The 18,732-nt window shown below is 41.2% G+C and overlaps 1 protein-coding gene across 15 annotated transcripts in view; it reads left to right on the forward strand.

Moving 5' to 3' along the window:
- The window catches only part of SORBS2 (sorbin and SH3 domain containing 2), a 403,972-nt gene that overhangs the window by 366,807 nt on the left and 18,433 nt on the right, over window positions 1-18,732 (forward strand). For 14 of the 15 annotated variants that reach the window (XM_068278672.1, XM_068278679.1, XM_068278685.1 and 11 more), the window contains one exon: window positions 5,278-5,466. In XM_068278672.1, the coding sequence (XP_068134773.1) occupies window positions 5,278-5,466 (189 nt within the window). Of the gene's footprint in view, window positions 1-5,277; window positions 5,467-8,777; window positions 9,594-11,933; window positions 12,117-18,732 lie in introns of all 15 variants that reach the window. The other variant, XM_068278687.1, reaches the window with a different exon arrangement.

The raw sequence follows: 18,732 nt of genomic DNA on the forward strand, positions 1-18,732 counted from the left end.
ATAGGAGGAATGTTAGCCACTGACGCTGCTGCTGCTGCTGCGGAACTGTGCATGGTGGCGCGGTCGCGCCCGCGGCTTGCCACAATGCTTCTCCCTCTCCTCCTGATTCCCTTGCTGCCCTTCCCCTTGCCAAAACCGCGCTGGCTGCCACTTCCAGACATCTTCGATGTTTTGGGCGTAAACACAAAAGTTTTTTAAAAGGGCGGGTGAAAAGTGGGGTACTTTAATGGAGTGGGTTGGTGGGCGAGGTGACTGAGTGAGTGTCTAGTACAGTAAGTAAGTAGTAACAGTCAGGAAGTACAACTAGAAGTTACAATAATCAGTGAGTGCACGCACGCGCAAACACGCGCAGGAGCTAGCCTATGAACAGTGACTGAGTGAGTGTCTAGTACAGTAAGTAGTAACAGTCAGGAAGTACAACTAGAAGTTAAAATAATCAGTAGTAATAATCACAAGGAAATAGAGTGTGTGTACACAGACAGTGAGTGAGTACACGCAGGAGCTAGCCTATGAACAGTGACTGAGTGTCCCTACTAGTACAGTAAGTAGTAACAGTAAGTACAACTAGAAATTACAATAATCAATCAGTAATCAGAAGGAAATAGTGTGTGTACAGTACACAGACAGTGAGTGCACGCACATGCAGGAGCTAGCCTATGAACAGTGACAGTGAGTGTCCTAGTACAGTTACAGTATATAACTATTCAGAAGGAAATAAAGTGTGTGTACAGTACACAGACAGTGAGTGCACGCACACGCAGGAGCTAGTAGCCTATGAACAGTGACAGTGAGTGTCCTAGTACAGTTACAGTATATAACTATTCAGAAGGAAATAGTGTGTGTACAGTACACTACAGTACACAGACAGTGAGTGCACGCACACGCAGGAGCTAGTAGCCTATGAACAGTGACAGTGAGTGTCCTAGTACAGTTACAGTATATAACTATTCAGAAGGAAATAGTGTGTGTACAGTACACAGACAGTGAGTGCACGCACACGCAGGAGCTAGTAGCCTATGAACAGTGACAGTGAGTGTCCTAGTACAGTTACAGTATATAACTATTCAGAAGGAAATAGAGTGTGTGTACAGTACACTACAGTACACAGACAGTGAGTGCACGCACACGCAGGAGCTAGTAGCCTATGAACAGTGACAGTGAGTGTCCTAGTACAGTTACAGTATATAACTATTCAGAAGGAAATAGTGTGTGTGTACAGTACACTACAGTACACAGACAGTGAGTGCACGCACACGCAGGAGCTAGTAGCCTATGAACAGTGACAGTGAGTGTCCTAGTACAGTTACAGTATATAACTATTCAGAAGGAAATAGAGTGTGTGTACAGCACACAGACAGTGAGTGCACGCACACGCAGGAGCTAGCCTATGAACAGTGACAGTGAGTGTCCTAGTACAGTTACAGTATATAACTATTCAGAAGGAAATAGAGTGTGTGTACAGTACACAGACAGTGAGTGCACGCACACGCAGGAGCTAGTAGCCTATGAACAGTGACAGTGAGTGTCCTAGTACAGTTACAGTATATAACTATTCAGAAGGAAATAGTGTGTGTGTACAGTACACAGACAGTGAGTGCACGCACACGCAGGAGCTAGTAGCCTATGAACAGTGACAGTGAGTGTCCTAGTACAGTTACAGTATATAACTATTCAGAAGGAAATAGAGTGTGTGTACAGTACACAGACAGTGAGTGCACGCACACGCAGGAGCTAGTAGCCTATGAACAGTGACAGTGAGTGTCCTAGTACAGTTACAGTATATAACTATTCAGAAGGAAATAGTGTGTGTACAGTACACAGACAGTGAGTGCACGCACACGCAGGAGCTAGCCTATGAACAGTGACAGTGAGTGTCCTAGTACAGTTACAGTATATAACTACAATACAAAATACAATCAATCAGTAGTAAAGGACAGCAGAAATACTGGTATAGATGAGAAATAAACAGAGGACAGGAGAGAACAGCTGCCCACACAGGCAGGCCCTGAGGCCTAAAGCTGTAAGCCTGCAGCAGCTGTCCCTCTCTATGTAACACAAAAGCTACTAACTAAAATACAATGTCTATCTAACTAACAACAATATAGGTGTATATAGGAGGTGTATGTGAGCAAAAACGCTAGGTAAATGACCACAATAAAGCTCTTGCTAAGCCAACGCACAAAGGAGCAGATCTCTCTCTGTGCAAAGTCAGGCAAGGACGGAGAAACGGAACATGGCGGCCGCTATTTATAGGGTAGGGGCTGGCCAGGGTCACCCTCTGTGATTGGCTGCCGTCAGAGGGCCTGGGAGCCCTCTGATTGGCTCTAAGGACATCAATCTGGGCTATGATGCTATTCGAGCTCGGTATTCGAGCTCGAATAGCGCTGTTAGCTCGAATAGCGCGAATAGTGAATGGGCTATTCGAGATCACTCGAATAGCCTATTCGAATAGCTCCAGCTATTCGGAGCTCGAATACCGAGCTCGAATAGCTGAAAAAGAGCTCGAATATTCGAGCTCTGCTGTGCACCACTGGTCTAGTGGTCCCCTTCTTTGACCAATTCAACTGTTCTTGCTGTGTTTAATACAAGCTTGTTTCCCTGCACCATTTGCAAATACACTCATTCTTGTCCTGGTATGTTTGCTCTCCATCCATACTGACAAGGCAAAGGATGTCATCTGCAAATATGATGACCTTGACCGTGTCGGCAGATTGAGGTACAGCTTTTTGTGTACAGGGAGAACAGGATCAGGGACAGTTCATACCCATGTGTGGAACCTGTGTTGATGGTTCATCACTGGGAGGAACAGTTGCCAAGCTTGACTAGTTGTGTCCTGTCGGAAAGGAAATTCTTGATCCATGCACAAAGAGTGAGGTTAAAGGATACCTTAATGCTAACTATTATTCCCAAATACCACTCCTCCCATGCCCCGGTGTCTCCCTCCATTCTCCGGTAACAATCAAATTTCTCCTGTTCCTGGTCGGCATGGCTGGTGACCTCCGACACGGACATACTACGCTGCGTATGGGCAGTATGTGCGCCTTACGACCACGTGAACGCTTTTAAGTCATATGGCGTCGCTTGAGAACACGGTCACAAGGTGACCTAGCGGGCATATTACACATGCGCAGTGCAGTATGTTTGGGTTGGATGTCAACGACTGCGCTAACCAGGAAGAGGAGGAATTTGATTATCATCGGAGAACAGAGGGAGACGCCTAATAAAAACACATCTTTCTAATTTCACATGTGATGTGTAACACAAGTCCACAATATTATTGTATAGTAATTGAAAATAGTTAATAAGATGCAAATGGTTTTAAGCTGATACAAATTATAAATGTTATGCAGCTTGCACCTTACTTTTGTTATAATAACAAATGATGTCTGTATGACAAATGGTTTACACTTTCCATGCACTGCAATTATGCATCAAATTCCAAATTATATGCTGCATAATTCAAATACAAAATATACAGAGCGTGCAGAATTATTAGGCAAGTGGTATTTTTGAGGAATAATTTTATTACTGGACAACAACCATGTTCTCAATGAACCCAAAAAACTCATTAATATCAAAGCTGAATATTTTTGAAAGTAGTTTTTAGTTTTAGCTATTTTAGGGGGATACCTGTGTGTGCAAGTGACTATTACTGTGCATAATTAATAGGCAACTTAACAAAAAACAAATATATACCCATTTAAATTATTTATTTTTACCAGTGAAACCAATATAACATCTCAACATTCACAAATATACATTTCTGACATTCAAAAACAAAACAAAAACAAATCAGTGACCAATATAGCCACCTTTCTCTGCAAGGACACTCAAAAGCCCGCCATCCATGGATTCTGTCAGTGTTTTGATCTGTTCACCATCAACATTGCGTGCAGCAGCAACCACAGCTTCCCAGACACTGTTCAGAGAGGTGTACTGTCATCCCTCCTTGGAAATCTCACATTTTATGATGGACCACAGGTTCTCAATGGGGTTCAGATCAGGTGAACAAGGAGGCCATGTCATTATTTTTTCTTCTTTTATATCCTTTCTTGCCAGCCACGCTGTGCAGTACTTGGATGCGTGTGATGGAGCATTGTCCTGCATGAAAATCATGTTTTTCTTGAAGGATGCAGACTTCTTCCTGTACCACTGCTTGAAGAAGGTGTCTTCCAGAAACTGGCAGTAGGACTGGGAGTTGAGCTTGACTCCATCCTCAACCCAAAAAGGCCCCACAAGCTCATCTTTGATGATACCAGCCCAAACCAGTACTCCACCTCCACCTTGCTGGCGTCTGAGTCGGACTGGAACTCTCTGCCCTTTACCAATACAGCCACGGGCACATCCATCTGGCCCATCAAGATTCACTCTTATTTCATCAGTCCATAAAACCTTAGAAAAATCAGTCTTGAGATATTTCTTGGCCCAGTCTTGACGTTTCAGCTTGTGTGTCTTGTTCAGTGGTGTTCGTCTTTCAGCCTTTCTTACCTTGGCCATGTCTCTGAGTATTGCACACCTTGTGCTTTTGGACACTCCAGTGATGTTGCAGCTCTGAAATATGGCCAAACTGGTGGCAAGTGGCATCTTGGCAGCTGCACGCTTGACTTTTCTCAGTTCATGGGCAGTTATTTTGTGCCTTGGTTTTTCCACACGCTTCTTGCGACCCTGTTGACTATTTTGAATGAAACACTTGATTGTTCGATGATCACGCTTCAGAAGCTTTGCAATTTTAAGAGTGCTGCATCCCTTTGCAAGATATCTCACTATTTTTGACTTTTCTGAGCCTGTCAAGTCCTTCTTTTGACCCATTTTGCCAAAGGAAAGGAAGTTGCCTAATAATTATGCACACCTGATATAGGGTGTTGATGTCATTAGACCACACTTCTTCTCATTACAGAGATGCACATCACCTAATATGCTTAATTGGTAGTAGGCTTTCGAGCCTATACAGCTTGGAGTAAGACAACATGCATAAAGAGGATGATGTGGTCAACATACTCATTTGTCTAATAATTCTGCACTCCCTGTAGAATCAAAGGTAAAAACTGTTTTGATTAGTCATTATTTTTGGGGGTGTTATATTTACTAAACTATTACTGCAAAATCTCTGTGAATACTCCCAAAAATATATTTCACTGCATGAGATAATTTACCTCACGTAGTTTTTACCGAACAGGTCTTAGTGAAATGAAGCCTATGTGATGAATGTATATACAGTAGCTGATTTGGTGAAAATTAATATAAATAACACTTCAAATTCTCTTTTCTGATTTCCAGGGTGACAGAGTGACGATTCTTAAAAAAGTTGATCAGAACTGGTATGAAGGTAAAATTCCAGGCTCTAGCAGGCAGGGTATCTTCCCAGTCTCCTATGTGGAAATGGTCAAAAAGAGTCCTTCTAAAAGTTCTGGCGAATCCCCCGACCGATATTCCGGTGACAGGTTGCACAACTCCAGCACAACCACGGTAAGATGGGGGGGTTCCACTTTTATAGGGAAAAGAACATGTTAATTATAGAATGAATGAATTGGAGAAGCTGGATGATAAGAAAGGAAATAATGTTTGTTGTAATGAACCACTCCAGGATGGTTTTTGAATGCTTAGATTGATTGGAAGTTCTCCATCACAGAACAATACTGCCTGGTCAGCAATTGATGATTTGGCTCTTGAATTTGCGCTTGATCTTCAAGAGGAAAGGAACAAGATAAAGGGATCTGTGTATAACGAATTGCTGGAATTGAGCCAGTGCAAATCAGAAGGAAATACGTTTGATTGGTCCAATTCCAAGCAACACACAATTTGCATATGAGCCGGAATAATTAGCAACTCATTGCCCACCTTTGTTGGAGTTTATGGAGTTAATTCACAAAACTTATCTCATGAATTATCTCTCCTTATTTATTTCTCAATCCATCTAAAAACTCACTTATCAGCACTTTCCATGCCCCCAAAAAATCATTTAAAATAAGTTCTTACTGATTGACTTACTTAAATATTACTTTGTATCACTTTTTTCATTCAGATTTGTAGTACTTTTTTACTTGTTGGGTGCGTAAAAGAATTTATAAAGACTAGATGAAAAATAGAGAAGTAGGCTAATTTATGAGAAAAGCTTTGTGAATCAACCATCAACTTCTATATCGCTTGGGAAAATGTATAATTCTGTGTGATGGTGTATTGGCGGAGACTAGTGTAGATTTGACAGACAGTCACTTTTGCTGAACTCACGGAAGAATAGACTGCCACTGGACTCCCTCTTTAGTCAATCAATAAATCAGACTTGCAGGAGGCTGCAGACTGGAAGATCAGAAGGTAGTTCGCTGAGATGGAGAGGTTTGATCCTGGTGGCTTTATCATTTCCTGTGAGGGGAAAAATTATCAAATCAAAATGGTCAATTGATCTCTCTTCCATTACAATACTATGGAAAGTTAATTTTGTTCATCGTACAATCACAACCTAACGTGTGGCTGGTATTGGAGTAAAATGTACATGCTGCAGCTAAGTATGTAAATGGCAATGGTGTCTACTGTACTCTCCACCAGTTGTATATATTGGCAGGCAATATGTCGTCAGAAGGAGTGAGTGAGTTGCACTATATGGTTGAAAGAGGCGCCCAGGTTGTAGATAAAAGCGTTTAAAAGCAGTTTAAAACTGGAAAAAGCTGGGCGCCTCTTTCAACCATATAGTGCATCTCAACCCCTAAACATTCCCTGTGTGAGGGGTGGTGACAGAACACATGCGGTTAAACACCGCGGTGGATATCTGTCCACTTTTCTTTTCCTAAGGAGTGCGACCACACCAGGTCCCCAGTGACCACCCCGAGTGGAGTCGGGTTAATTGTCTCCACCTGCTTCCTGTGGTCGGTTGCCCTTCTGCAACCCACCTTTGTGAGTAGACATTTTTCTTATACATCTACCAACCTGTTTCTACATACTACACCATTGGGCTCCCATTTTTTGTCTCCTGTGTCTCTTTTTAGAAGGTGTCTTCACACCCACTACCCACTAGAGTGAGTGAGATGTCTTATCAGTCTGTAGATCACCGGTATGCTGAAAAATAAATGGTTACTATATTTATCCTACTACACTGCTAGGAGGTGCCTAGTTCTCATAAAATGTTAAGAAGTTTAAAGGGAGGAAGGGTGGTGGGAATGATCTGCTAGCAATTTACTGACACTTGCATATTTTCCTGAAGAAGCTGGCTTGCCCAACAAAATTCATAATAGTGTGTTGTCATGTAGGAGGTAAGTCCAGCACCCTACCCTCATTTTAGACTATTTTTACCTCTCTCTTCTTTTTCTCTCGAATTTGGCTCCTCCTAGCAGTGTTTTATTATATAACATGGTAGTTGGTTGGTTGGTTTTACTCCCTTCTTTTGTTTATTCGGGAAAGTGACTACTGACACCATACTCCTCAGCTCCGAATGTGGATGGGTTTGTGATCCACATCTGCTTTGCGTCTGGTTGCCTTGCAGGCGACTTTGGTCTGTGAAGACACATGTGTACACTTTATTTTACTGTAATCCTAAACTACTACGCAATATTTTCATCTTTAAGTTTTGGCAAGACTTCACCTTCTCTCACTGTATTTATCTGCACACAGAGTAGTGCCTAATTTGTACAATGCTTTTCCACAGCTGCTTCTCCACTCTGATGCATGGTGGTAGCTTCCATCAGGTCATTCTTTCCAGACTTCCAGAGAGCTTTAGTTATTTAAATAAACCACTTAAAATAATATGCCTTTAGCTGTTTCATGCTTCTAGATGTATGGGCCACTGTAGGGAAGCAATTCTGTTCCAGGCTCTCTATTTATTTATTTCTGAATATAGATGATCAGTAAATTGGAGATTTCTCTGCATTGGTGCAAAATTGGCTGCAGTTTAGATTTGAGCCAGTCAAATGGAGTTGCTGCAGGTTTGGATTGATCCAGTTTCAGAGATCATACAAAATGCAACAAACTTTGTAGTAAAAAAAAATTAGCATCCCATTGATTATCTATATTTCTGAAGAATGTGCACTTTTCTAAAGTGTTATTCATAAGGCATAGTTACGGTTTTAGTATATCCTGAGAAAAATATCTAAATGAATAGCTAATTTGCCCATCTTTACTTTTCTTGTATTGTATGAATGTCCCCCAGTTATGTTATACTGCTGTTAGGATTTCTGACAAATTTATACTTATTAGCCTGGTGATTTTAGAACAAGTAGCCCGTTTTACTGTCCTCAGAATAAAGCCAAGTTCTGCCCTCAGCGCTGTGGCTTAGCATGTGTGTGTAGAATCCCTCAGCTCAGTCATGAAACTCATACTACTACTTTGAATAGGATGACTCAGGCTTCAGTCTACGTTTGACATTTAGAGTGCTGTCTGTCATCTGATAAAGTTACGGTTTTCAAATAGCTCTCTGGCTCCTTTGGTTTCATGTGCTAATAGTTTCTGGCATCTGCACATGTAGAGAGAAGACAAGACATTTATACCTCGCTTTTCTCCTGGTGGAATTAAGGTGCCAGAGCTGCAGCCACTAGGGCACGCTCATTAGGAAGTAGTAGTGTTAGCGAGTCTTGCCCTTGTCTTCTCCTTACTGAATAGGTGCTGGCTTACTGAACAGGAAGAGCCGAGATTCGAACAGAGCCCTTAACCAGTTAACTATCCAGCCACCACACAATTGTACAATGATATACTTTGTCCTCTAACTTCTTTAGCTTATTTTCTATTTTTCTTTTACAATTTTGTGTTAAAACTTTCTTTTCTGAACCTTTGTTTTTGTTTTATTTCTTAAGTTTTCTTCATCTAAAAGACTCCGTACGCCACCCCTTACTCTCAGGCCAACCTCTGGTACAGACCCTAGTAAGGGGCACTTAGACGCTATAACCAGTGAATGGTTGTCACTGACTGTCGGCAGTTCACCTTCAATCACACCTATCCCAACTCCTCCACCTTTTCCTGACCATTTTCTTTCCCAAGTAGAGAACTCTAACTCCATTGCATTAACAGTTTTACAACCTGAACTGTGTTCTTCACGTGATGTAACTTCTCGAATTAAGGATGGTCAGTTTGTTCCTATTACGTCACCAAAGACCTCTCCAGGTCCCCATCTTACCATACCTTCACAATTTCCTGATATAACACTTTTGCCTCCAGTAAGTCAGAAGCTTGTAGTCCCTTCTATGCTTGCAACTAATATTGATAGCAGTGTGACTGAAAAACAAGACCAATTAATTAACCAGGCAGAGTCAAAGGGACCAGTAAGTGCCAAACAAGCTGTGGAAGTTTTCTCAAACCATAGAACTGCTTCAGAGACGCCTGGAATTGACTTGGTTGTCTCAGAATGTACAACTGGGTCATCATCTCCGAGAAACCCAGCATCGCTTGACGAACAAGAAGAAGAGATCTGCGAAGAGCTGATGTCTATCATCCAAGGAGGTCAGCTGAAAAGCCAAGATTCAGGGTTTTATAGGTGTGAGTCCCAAACAGAGCAGCATCCAAGACTCTACATAGAGGAAGATGGGACAAATGAAAATGTAGACCCTGCAGTAGAGAGCATAGCACAGCCAATTATATCTCACGAGGAGTATTCAGCCAGTATATATCCTGAGGTATTTAAGCTCAAGCTTCATCAAGCTTCTCCATGTTGTCTTGTGTGCTACTGTGCTTGTATAAAGTACTGTCTTGCTCAGATGCTATATCATTGAAAATAGATGGACGTAAACTGGCTCTCACACCTTGTAAGCACGATATTTTAGCTTACCACAGTAGATACAGTATGTCAAGGCAGTTAGTTAGCAAATGGCACATTCAGGTCTTGGCTGGGTGGGGAATGACCATGAAACACACAAGCTCAACGTACAGAATTCTTACGTAATCAAGCTCCAGGTGGGCTCTAGGTGGGATTCACTATGACCCTTCTAGCTCCATGTACTGGTTTGAATCCCTGATGACCAGTATTCTACCACTGGCCTTCATTTCATCAACTTTCATTTAATTTCACTCAGCTCCATTCTCTCATATTATCATCATCATTTCTTTCTAAAGTACCAACATATTGCAGAGTTCTGTACAGTAAATCATCAAAATGTGTAGATTACAAACCTGAAACAGTCACAAAAATGGGACATGAGAGAAAAAGAAAACATGACCTCATTAGGCTTAATGTCTCGAGGTACCCATACACTCATCGATTATCCTGTTTGATTCCTGGCAGATTTAATTCATCTGCTGGGAATCGTTTACCCATATTGTCAGAATGATCAAGTTTTGATTTTGATCAAAAATCGATCCAAAGCATCAATTGCATAATACTGAAAATCTAGGTAGATTAGGGTTGCTGGGCAGGAGAGGTAGTCGATTAATAGGCCATATCGTTGTTAGATTTATTTTCTGTATTCCTTTGCTAAAATCTATTGAAAACTGATGTGCAGTAGTGATTAGAGGAATTAATTGTTTTGCCACATGGGATGGCAATCTGAGTGTATGGCGAGCTTTAATATGCAGCTTAATCAATTACAGTAGATTACGGATTATCCAGAACTCCACTAACCAGCCGTTTCAACCAACCAGCACAAACTGCTGGCAGTGGTAAGGCCAAATTCTTAGGCTAGTTGTGGGCTCTGCTGTGCTTATCGTACACCTGAACTGTGAGGGAAATGGAAGTATCATATTTATTTCCTTTTAAAGAATACTAGTTTCCTGGCGGTCCTGCTGATCTCTTTGGCTGCAGTATTATCTGAACCACATGCCTGTAAACAAGCATGTGGCTAATCCAGTCACACTTCAGTCAGGAACACCTGATCTGCATGCTTATTCAGGGTCTCTGACTAAAAGTATTAGAGGTAGAGGATCAGCAGGATAGCCAGTATCAGCAAAGCAGCCAGGAAATTTACAAAAAAAAAGAAACAAACATGTCAGCCTCCTTATCCCTCTTAGTTCAGGTGTCCTTTAAAGACTGGGTTCCATGACTCCCCTAAGGTTAATATACTTCCAGTTACTGTATTTTAATATATAATAGATTAGTTCATGGTATGTATAAGAGTGGGGTATACTACTGTATTAGCTAGGCCTATTTCTAACAGTGGTGTCAATTCACTAAGCTTATTTCCTGTCTTTAATAACGTTTCTAGAGTTATCACCATAGTGATGAGGCATGTAGTATTCAGGAAACCTAAAGTTAACTCTTCTGTCTTTAAGTTAAGGTGAGATCTCTAAAGTTAACTCTTCAATCCTTAAAATCACTCCAGAATTCTGAAAATTACTACAGAGGCGGTAACTTAAGGAATGAAGAGATAAGATAACTCTTGGAGGTAAGTTTTCTCTTGCCTTATTATCTCCAGCCATTGGCCTCAATTCACTAAGATCATGCTGGAGATAAGGCAAGAGAAAACTTGCCACCACACAGTGAGAGAATTATCTTATCTCTTCATTCCTTAAGTTACCTTCCCTGTAGTTAAGTAACCGCCTCTGTAGTTAAGTTACCTCTGTAGTTATTTTCACACGCAGTTAATTAACAGCCTGTCTTTAACTTTAGAATTCTGGAGTTATTTTACGGATTGAAGAGTTAACTTAAAGAAAGAAGAGTTACCTTTAGGTTTGCTTCGGGTAAAATGTTTCCTGAATACTACATGCCTCGTTACCATGGTGATAACTATAGAAACGTTATTAAAGACCAGAGATAAGCTTAGTGAATTGAGGCCATTGAGTCTCAAGCAACTAGAAAGCACACTTATCCTGCATCAGCCCATCCACGACAGTGGCGGATAACCAAGACTGTAAATGTACACATACATGAATCAGGGAAGTGAGTTAAAAAAAAATATAGGTCGTATAAACTTATGTTACTGTTCAGAATACCACTACATAATTAATACAGTGACAATTACAGACACTTTGAACAAATAGATGAATCACTTGACATGCCATTATTTTTCTCCTAAATGTTTAAGAAATCCTCCATTTCTTCTGGAAGCCAAAGGTTTTCTGCATCCTCTCCTCCCCAACTGTCTTCCAGTCTTTCATCTCATGCTGTCTCTGCATCTCCACCTTTACTGTATCAGTCTCCTGCGTCACACTTCTCTCCTCTAACCAAATACACCTCCAGGCAGGAGACACAGTCACCAAGGTTCAAGGTAACACCATCCTGCATGCAGTTTTCTTTTTCTGGTTTCTATGTTAGGGGCATCTAACCTCCAAAATATGCGGTGGGCATGCTAACTTGAAAATATAAATTCAGACTTGTAATATGTTCAGCTGCTAATACCAATATTAATTTTGCCGCAAGCCACATGGATAGATGTTGAACTAATGTTTGTGTTCTAAATAGCTTAAAGATGAACTGCAGGCAAAACTCATTCAACGTTTGTGGCTGTTATCTGTACATTCCAAAGAACCATCTTCGTTACAGAATTGCTGCATTTTTGTAAAACCGAGTGCTGAGTTTTCTGCCTGAACTGCATGTTAGCAGTGTTCCTATTTTAGGGAGACTGCTGTTTTGTACTCAATTGTTTTGCTCTCAGACTTTGTGCATGCTTGCAGAGCTGAGCAGTGTGTGATGATGTCATCTTATTGCACCCTCCTAAAGCACAAAGTGCCTTCCACATGCCAAAGATTGTTGCCTGATTCCCTTCCGTGACATTTTATGAGTGAGTGCCATACAGATGCATTCTGTTGCTATGTAGGGGGGAAGAGGGAAGACAGTTTGGCACACAATGATGTGGCTTCAAGTAAGGAGGGGGAAAATGGGCTGAGCCAAGACTATCAGGCACTCTGGATATTTTGTTGCTTGTCAGTCGGGATGATCAATGAGATGCAAAATCTTCTGAAATCATGCAAATGTTTATGCAAATGTATGCAGTTTAAAAATGGACCAATCAATTTAAACCCAGGTTTAAATTGATTGGTCCATTTCCGAACTGCATACATTTGCATAAAAATTTGCATCAACTCGGAAGAATGTACATATCTGTGATCATCCCTACTTGTCAGGGTGACTATACACACACTAGATTCTTGCCAGAGATGGCCACACCTGCTGAAAGGAAGCTCTTATTCAGTGAAACTTTGTTGTAAGAGACAAGTTTTTTTTTAGGATTGAGATAATGAATTTGTTTTAAAGCAGATTTTATCTAAAAAGTAGTTTATAACCTGCAAACTCCAGCTTTAAATGTATTTAGATGGGTGGACACGAGTAACTGATGAAATCCAGAATGCTAAGCATGATATAATGCTGTCATAGTTCATGACTCATAAGCTTAAAGTGGAATGCCAGCCTGACCTTTAGCTGACAGTCTGTGGAAGGGTCACGGTCTCCCTGGTCAGTTGCAATATATGGAGAGTTCCCTTCAGACAGTCAAAAAAGGAAGTTTAGCTTACAGAAATACCTGAAGTAATTCAGGGTCAAGATGTGAGTTTAAGGCTCTACAACAAGAACAGAAGCAATCAGTTATGGTCATGCAGCCTAATTTCAGCATGCTGTATAGGGCCATGCTTATTCTTAGCTTGGCCATGGGGAGGTCACTCTATATGTCTAGTGTACCATAACATTTTAGGGGTAAAACTATTTTTTAACTGCCAAATCTATTCTTTCTCGGAGAGCACATATGCAGTCACTATGGAGAGCACCTGCCTCATGTTAGAGTTATGCACATTCATCTTAACCACTTGAGGACCGCACTGCTAAATCCCCCTAGTGACCAGGCCATTTTTAGTAAAATAGGTCACTGCAGCTTTAAGGCCAAGCTGCAGGGCCACACAACACCGCAAACAAGTGATCCCCCCCCCTCCCCTTTTCTCCCCACCAACAGAGCTCTCTGTTGGTGGGGTTTGATCGCTCCCCCATGTTTATTTTTGTTTATACAAATGTTTTATTTTATTTTTTTTAATAAAAAAGAGTGTTTCTTTAAATATTTTCCCTCCCTCCCTCCCCACAGCCGGCCAGTCATGGCAATCGGCTGTCATAGGCTTCTGCCTATGAGAGCCGATCGCTCTCCAGTGTCCCAGGAGGACAGCCGTGTCGCACAGCTAAATCCTACACGCAATAAATTAAAGCTTTTGCCTCTGATATTTAACATGAAAAGTAGGAAAATGTTTACAAAGCTACTTAGACATTATTTGTACATTATTTTAGAACACTTGGGCATTGATAGTATTCCTTTAAGCTTGTCAGCGTATAAAAACATATCTGATGTTTTCTTGATCTTCAGAAAGCCTTTATTTGTTTTTCTGTCCCTCTTGGGGAGATTTACCCTCTTCCTGCTTGAGCAGGAACTGAGGCTCAGACCCTTTTCCACACAGTCTATTGAGAATTTTATATTCCAACCTGTAAAAATGGGTTCCCAAGAAGTTATTTTCTTTATTGAACAGTAGTCCTAAGACCTCCATCAGCTAACCTTGCAAGCATGAAGGAGGGCAGTAACCTTCACCCTTCAGTCTGCGGCAGTGGCCAGAGAAGTCTTCCATCATAATGATTTAAGAATCTCTGTTAATAGAAGCAAAGCATTTGCAGACAATTTTTTGTGTGTATGATCAGCAGTTGGTCTTATTCCCTTTTCCAGTGCTGTCCCAGGAGTCACCGGTGACCAGGCCATACAGATCTGGGCAGGGAAGATAGTCGTGTTTTATATTTACCTGTCTTGCCATAAACTGCATCTCCTATAGACACATCTGTCTTGCCCTCTGGCTCTACTGGTCTCATTTCTATCTCCTGTCAGTGCTCCTGTGATATCTCCCAAATGCTGGTTGCAGGAGATGGATGTGAATGTGAGATGAGTGACGTACCATAGATGGGACAAAAACAACTGCAGGTGGACCCCCTGGCTGTTGGAGTCACAGCATAGGAGGGATTCCATTTAAATCTCACTGGTGTCCCCATGATTAGTATTCATACCTCTTAAGTACGCTGCAGCTGCCACCAATATAGGAGCAGGGTGATAGACCCAGTGATGGTGTCCGTGCTTACACCAGCTAAAACTATCAAGTGTTTTTACTGTAGTGCTTTGCATGGTTCAGCATCATCTTCAGCTGTTGTGGAATCCGCCTAAGTACCTACAAATAAACCAGTCATCACACTTTACAATACAGACAGCTGGCTTCCTTTTCATTAACATTTCCTCTTAAAGCGGGGACCACACACTAAATAAAGCCCAAACATAGCACAGAAAGGGGCTACAATCTAACCCTGTAGTTACACTGTGTTAAGTATACCTAACGTCATGGGCATAGTCCCAGTCTCATCATGTATCATCTCATTGTTGATATGTGAATAAAGCAACTGATTTCCACTCCAAAGTCTCTCCGCTGAAGTACAATTAATCCAGTTTATAAAATTCTTGAAAAAAGGCCCAATGTTCCATTAGCAAGTTTTATGAGTTCTATAGATAGCAACAAAAGAAATTAAAACAATAAGCTGTCTTTGTGTTCCGTAAACTTAATTTAAAAAGGCACGGCTCTGCAGAACAGGTGGCTGAGAGTTACGTGGGTGCTATTGTAGCACTGTCTGCACCAAATGCCAGTTTATAGTGGACTTCCATAGACATAAGAACTCATACAAAGATCTTTGTTGTGAGGAACTGAACTATATCCGGAAACAATCCTGTTTCATTCTACCCACCACATCAAAACTGTGCTGCTCTGTTGCTAAAGTCATGCTTTATTCTCAGTCTACAGATAACACCCTCCTAACCCCCACAATCCACTAATACAAGAAACAGTAGTAATACTGCTTAATGTCCCCTAGTAGAGGTCACCTGACTACTTAGTCTCTTCTTAGAACAGAGCTGTACTGAGTATAAACTTTATCATAATCAATATTGTCCTACAATCACAATACGGTGCTCCAGTTTTTTTCTGTTGCAGCTGTTAGCATGCCTGTTCCAGGTGAATGACCAAAATAAAAAAACAACACTGACTGGAAAGCAGTAAGCAATTTTCAACAGACAGTTTACAAAAAATGCTTTCATAATCCTTCTGTGTAGGACAACTTTGAGAAAGTATTGTTTAGCATCTATCTCATGCTAATAATGTTAGGCTCCATGTATCTCTAAGGGAAAGGGGCTCACACACGCACAGAGCATTACCATGCAGGTTAGGAAACAGGCTCTGGGTGAAACCACTAGCAGAATATCGGCAATACTGCCAATATTTTACTAAAGTGTTTAACTGCACTAATTGTACTTTAGCTAATCCCTAATCTAGTCCCTACTGTAAGCCTTACGCCTAACACTACCTATCCCTTAATGTAGTTCGGGCTTCGGCTACGCCAGGGCTCAAATTACATGTTTGACGCTGCTATAGCGATCTATGGTGGTGCCCAAATTACCAGGCATTGTGCGGCACTCGAATTACCTGCTGTGGTTTAATCCCCATACTTGTTCTTATTAACCACTTCCGCCCTCAGTCGTTTTCACTTTATGCATCCGAGCAATGATTACCTCCCATTCATTAGCCTATAAATTTATCACTACTTATCACAATGAACTGATCTACAGCTTGTTTTTTCCGCCACCAATTAGGCTTTCTTTGGGTGGTACATTTTGCTAAGAGCTACCTTACTGTAAATGCATTTTAACAGTAAAAATAAGAAAAAAACAGAAAAAAAATCATTATTTCTCAGTTTTCGAGTTTTCGGCCATTATAGTTTTAAAATTATACATGCCTCCATAATTAAAACCCAAGTATTGTATTTGCCCCGGTTATTACACAGTTTAAATTATGTCCCTATCACAATGTATGGCGACAATATTTTATTTGGAAATAAAAGTGCATGTTTTCCATTTTGCATCTATCACTATTTACAAGCTTATAATAAAAATAAAAAAATAGAAATATTTCATCTTTACATAGATAATTAAAAAGTTTAGACCCTTTGGTAAATATTTGTTGTTGTTTTTTTATCGTTTTTTTAAATTTTTTATCATTAAACCTTTTATTTGCGTATTTTTGGGAGGGTGGGATGTAAATAGTAATTTTTTTAATGTAAATATATGTTTATTTTTATTTTTTTTAATGTAGTTTTACTTTTTTGCCACAAGATGACAACCTTAGGTTTGTTTACATGACGCCACTCTAAGCATAACATGTAGGAGGCAGAAAGGCTTCGCTTTTTCTGCGGGGGAGAGGAATCAGTGATCGGGCACAATGGCCCGATTCATTGATTCCTGGGCTAACAATCCGCGGCCGGGAGTACACATGGCCTCCTGGACGTAGCTCTACGTCCAGGAGGAGAAAGTGGTTAAGCTGACCATCCATAGAAAGAAGTGATCTTCTGAGTGAGCAGAATTCAATAGCGTTATTAACAAAAACAATCTGAAGGAAGCATCTTGCACAGAATGATAAATAACAGTTGATTGGTTTCAGTATTTTGTCACACTGGAAAATGTTTTAGGTCATCGAAGTAGTCATCCTTTTATCATATCTTGGGAAAATTGAACAGGCTGCTATAGATTTAGTTATGTTAATTAAAATAGATCGGTAATATAATATCTTACCCACCCTGTTTTAAAAGAACAGGCACATGGGGGCAGCCATATTTTTCATGGGGGCAGCCATATTTTTGGTTGAAAGGAGGTGACAGGGAGCATAAGACACAGTTCCAACTGTCCTGTGTCCTGATCACCCCTCCCAGCTGCACACTCTAGGCAATGAGAACAACATCAGAAATCCCATCATGCTTTGCACAGCATCAGGGGAGAAATGCCAGGCAGATGTATTTGATGGGGCTGAGCTTAGCTTCTGTGCAGCTAAAAATGAGGCTTGGGTAAGAAAAAAAAAGATATGATGCCGTGAAACTGTTATTGAAACACCAAGCCTTTTCAGTGCTGCTGAGTAGATTTTTAGTCTGGAGGTTCACTTTAAGGGCATAGTTTTGATGTATATTCTGGAGATGAATTGTTTTAGATAGTAGTAGGAGATCATATTATTATGTAATTATTATGTTTCTAACATTTGTATAGTGTTTTTCTTCTCTGACACCAAGCACTTGAGCTTCAGCCAGTAAAGTTGTGCTCAATCGGCCACCCTGCAGTGTTAATGAGTCCAAGGACTCCTGACTGAATAGACACTGGCTTACCGAAGTGCAAAAGCTGAGATTTGAATGCTGGTCGAATCTCATGTCCTTAAAGGGACACTTAAGTCAAACAAAAAAAATGAGTTTTACTCACCTAGGGCTTCCAATAGCCCCCTGCAGCTGTCCGGTGCCCTCGCCGTCTCCCTCCGATCCTCCTGGCCCCGCCGGCAGCCACTTCCTATTTCGGTGACAGGAACTGGCAGGCTGGGGACGCGAGTGATTCTTCGCGTTCCCAGACACATTAGCACCCTCTATGCTGCTATATGGTATATGATATATGCTATAGCAGCATAGATGGCGCTATTGTGGCCAGGAACGCGAAGAACCACTCGCGTCCCCAGCCTGTCAGCTCCTGTCACCGAAACAGGAAGTGGCTGCCGGCGGGGCCAGGAGGATCGGAGGGAGACGGCGAGGGCACCGGACAGCTGCAGGGGGCTATTGGAAGCCCCAGGTGAGTAAAACTCATTTTTTTTTGTTTGACTTAAGTGTCCCTTTAAAGTACAGTACAATATTTCTTGTAGGTTTATATGTATGGTTAGTCATTTTGACTTCTTTATCTTCTACAGAACACTCACTGTAGACCCCAGTGGATCTAAAAATAACTGTCCTTTGTTCTGCAGCCAGGCACATTGTAACCTCTCACTTTGAGCAAATACATGGGAAGGGCAAGGGATCCACTTACT

This window comes from Hyperolius riggenbachi, chromosome 1, assembly GCF_040937935.1.
Source record: "Hyperolius riggenbachi isolate aHypRig1 chromosome 1, aHypRig1.pri, whole genome shotgun sequence".
Taxonomy (NCBI): domain Eukaryota; kingdom Metazoa; phylum Chordata; class Amphibia; order Anura; family Hyperoliidae; genus Hyperolius; species Hyperolius riggenbachi.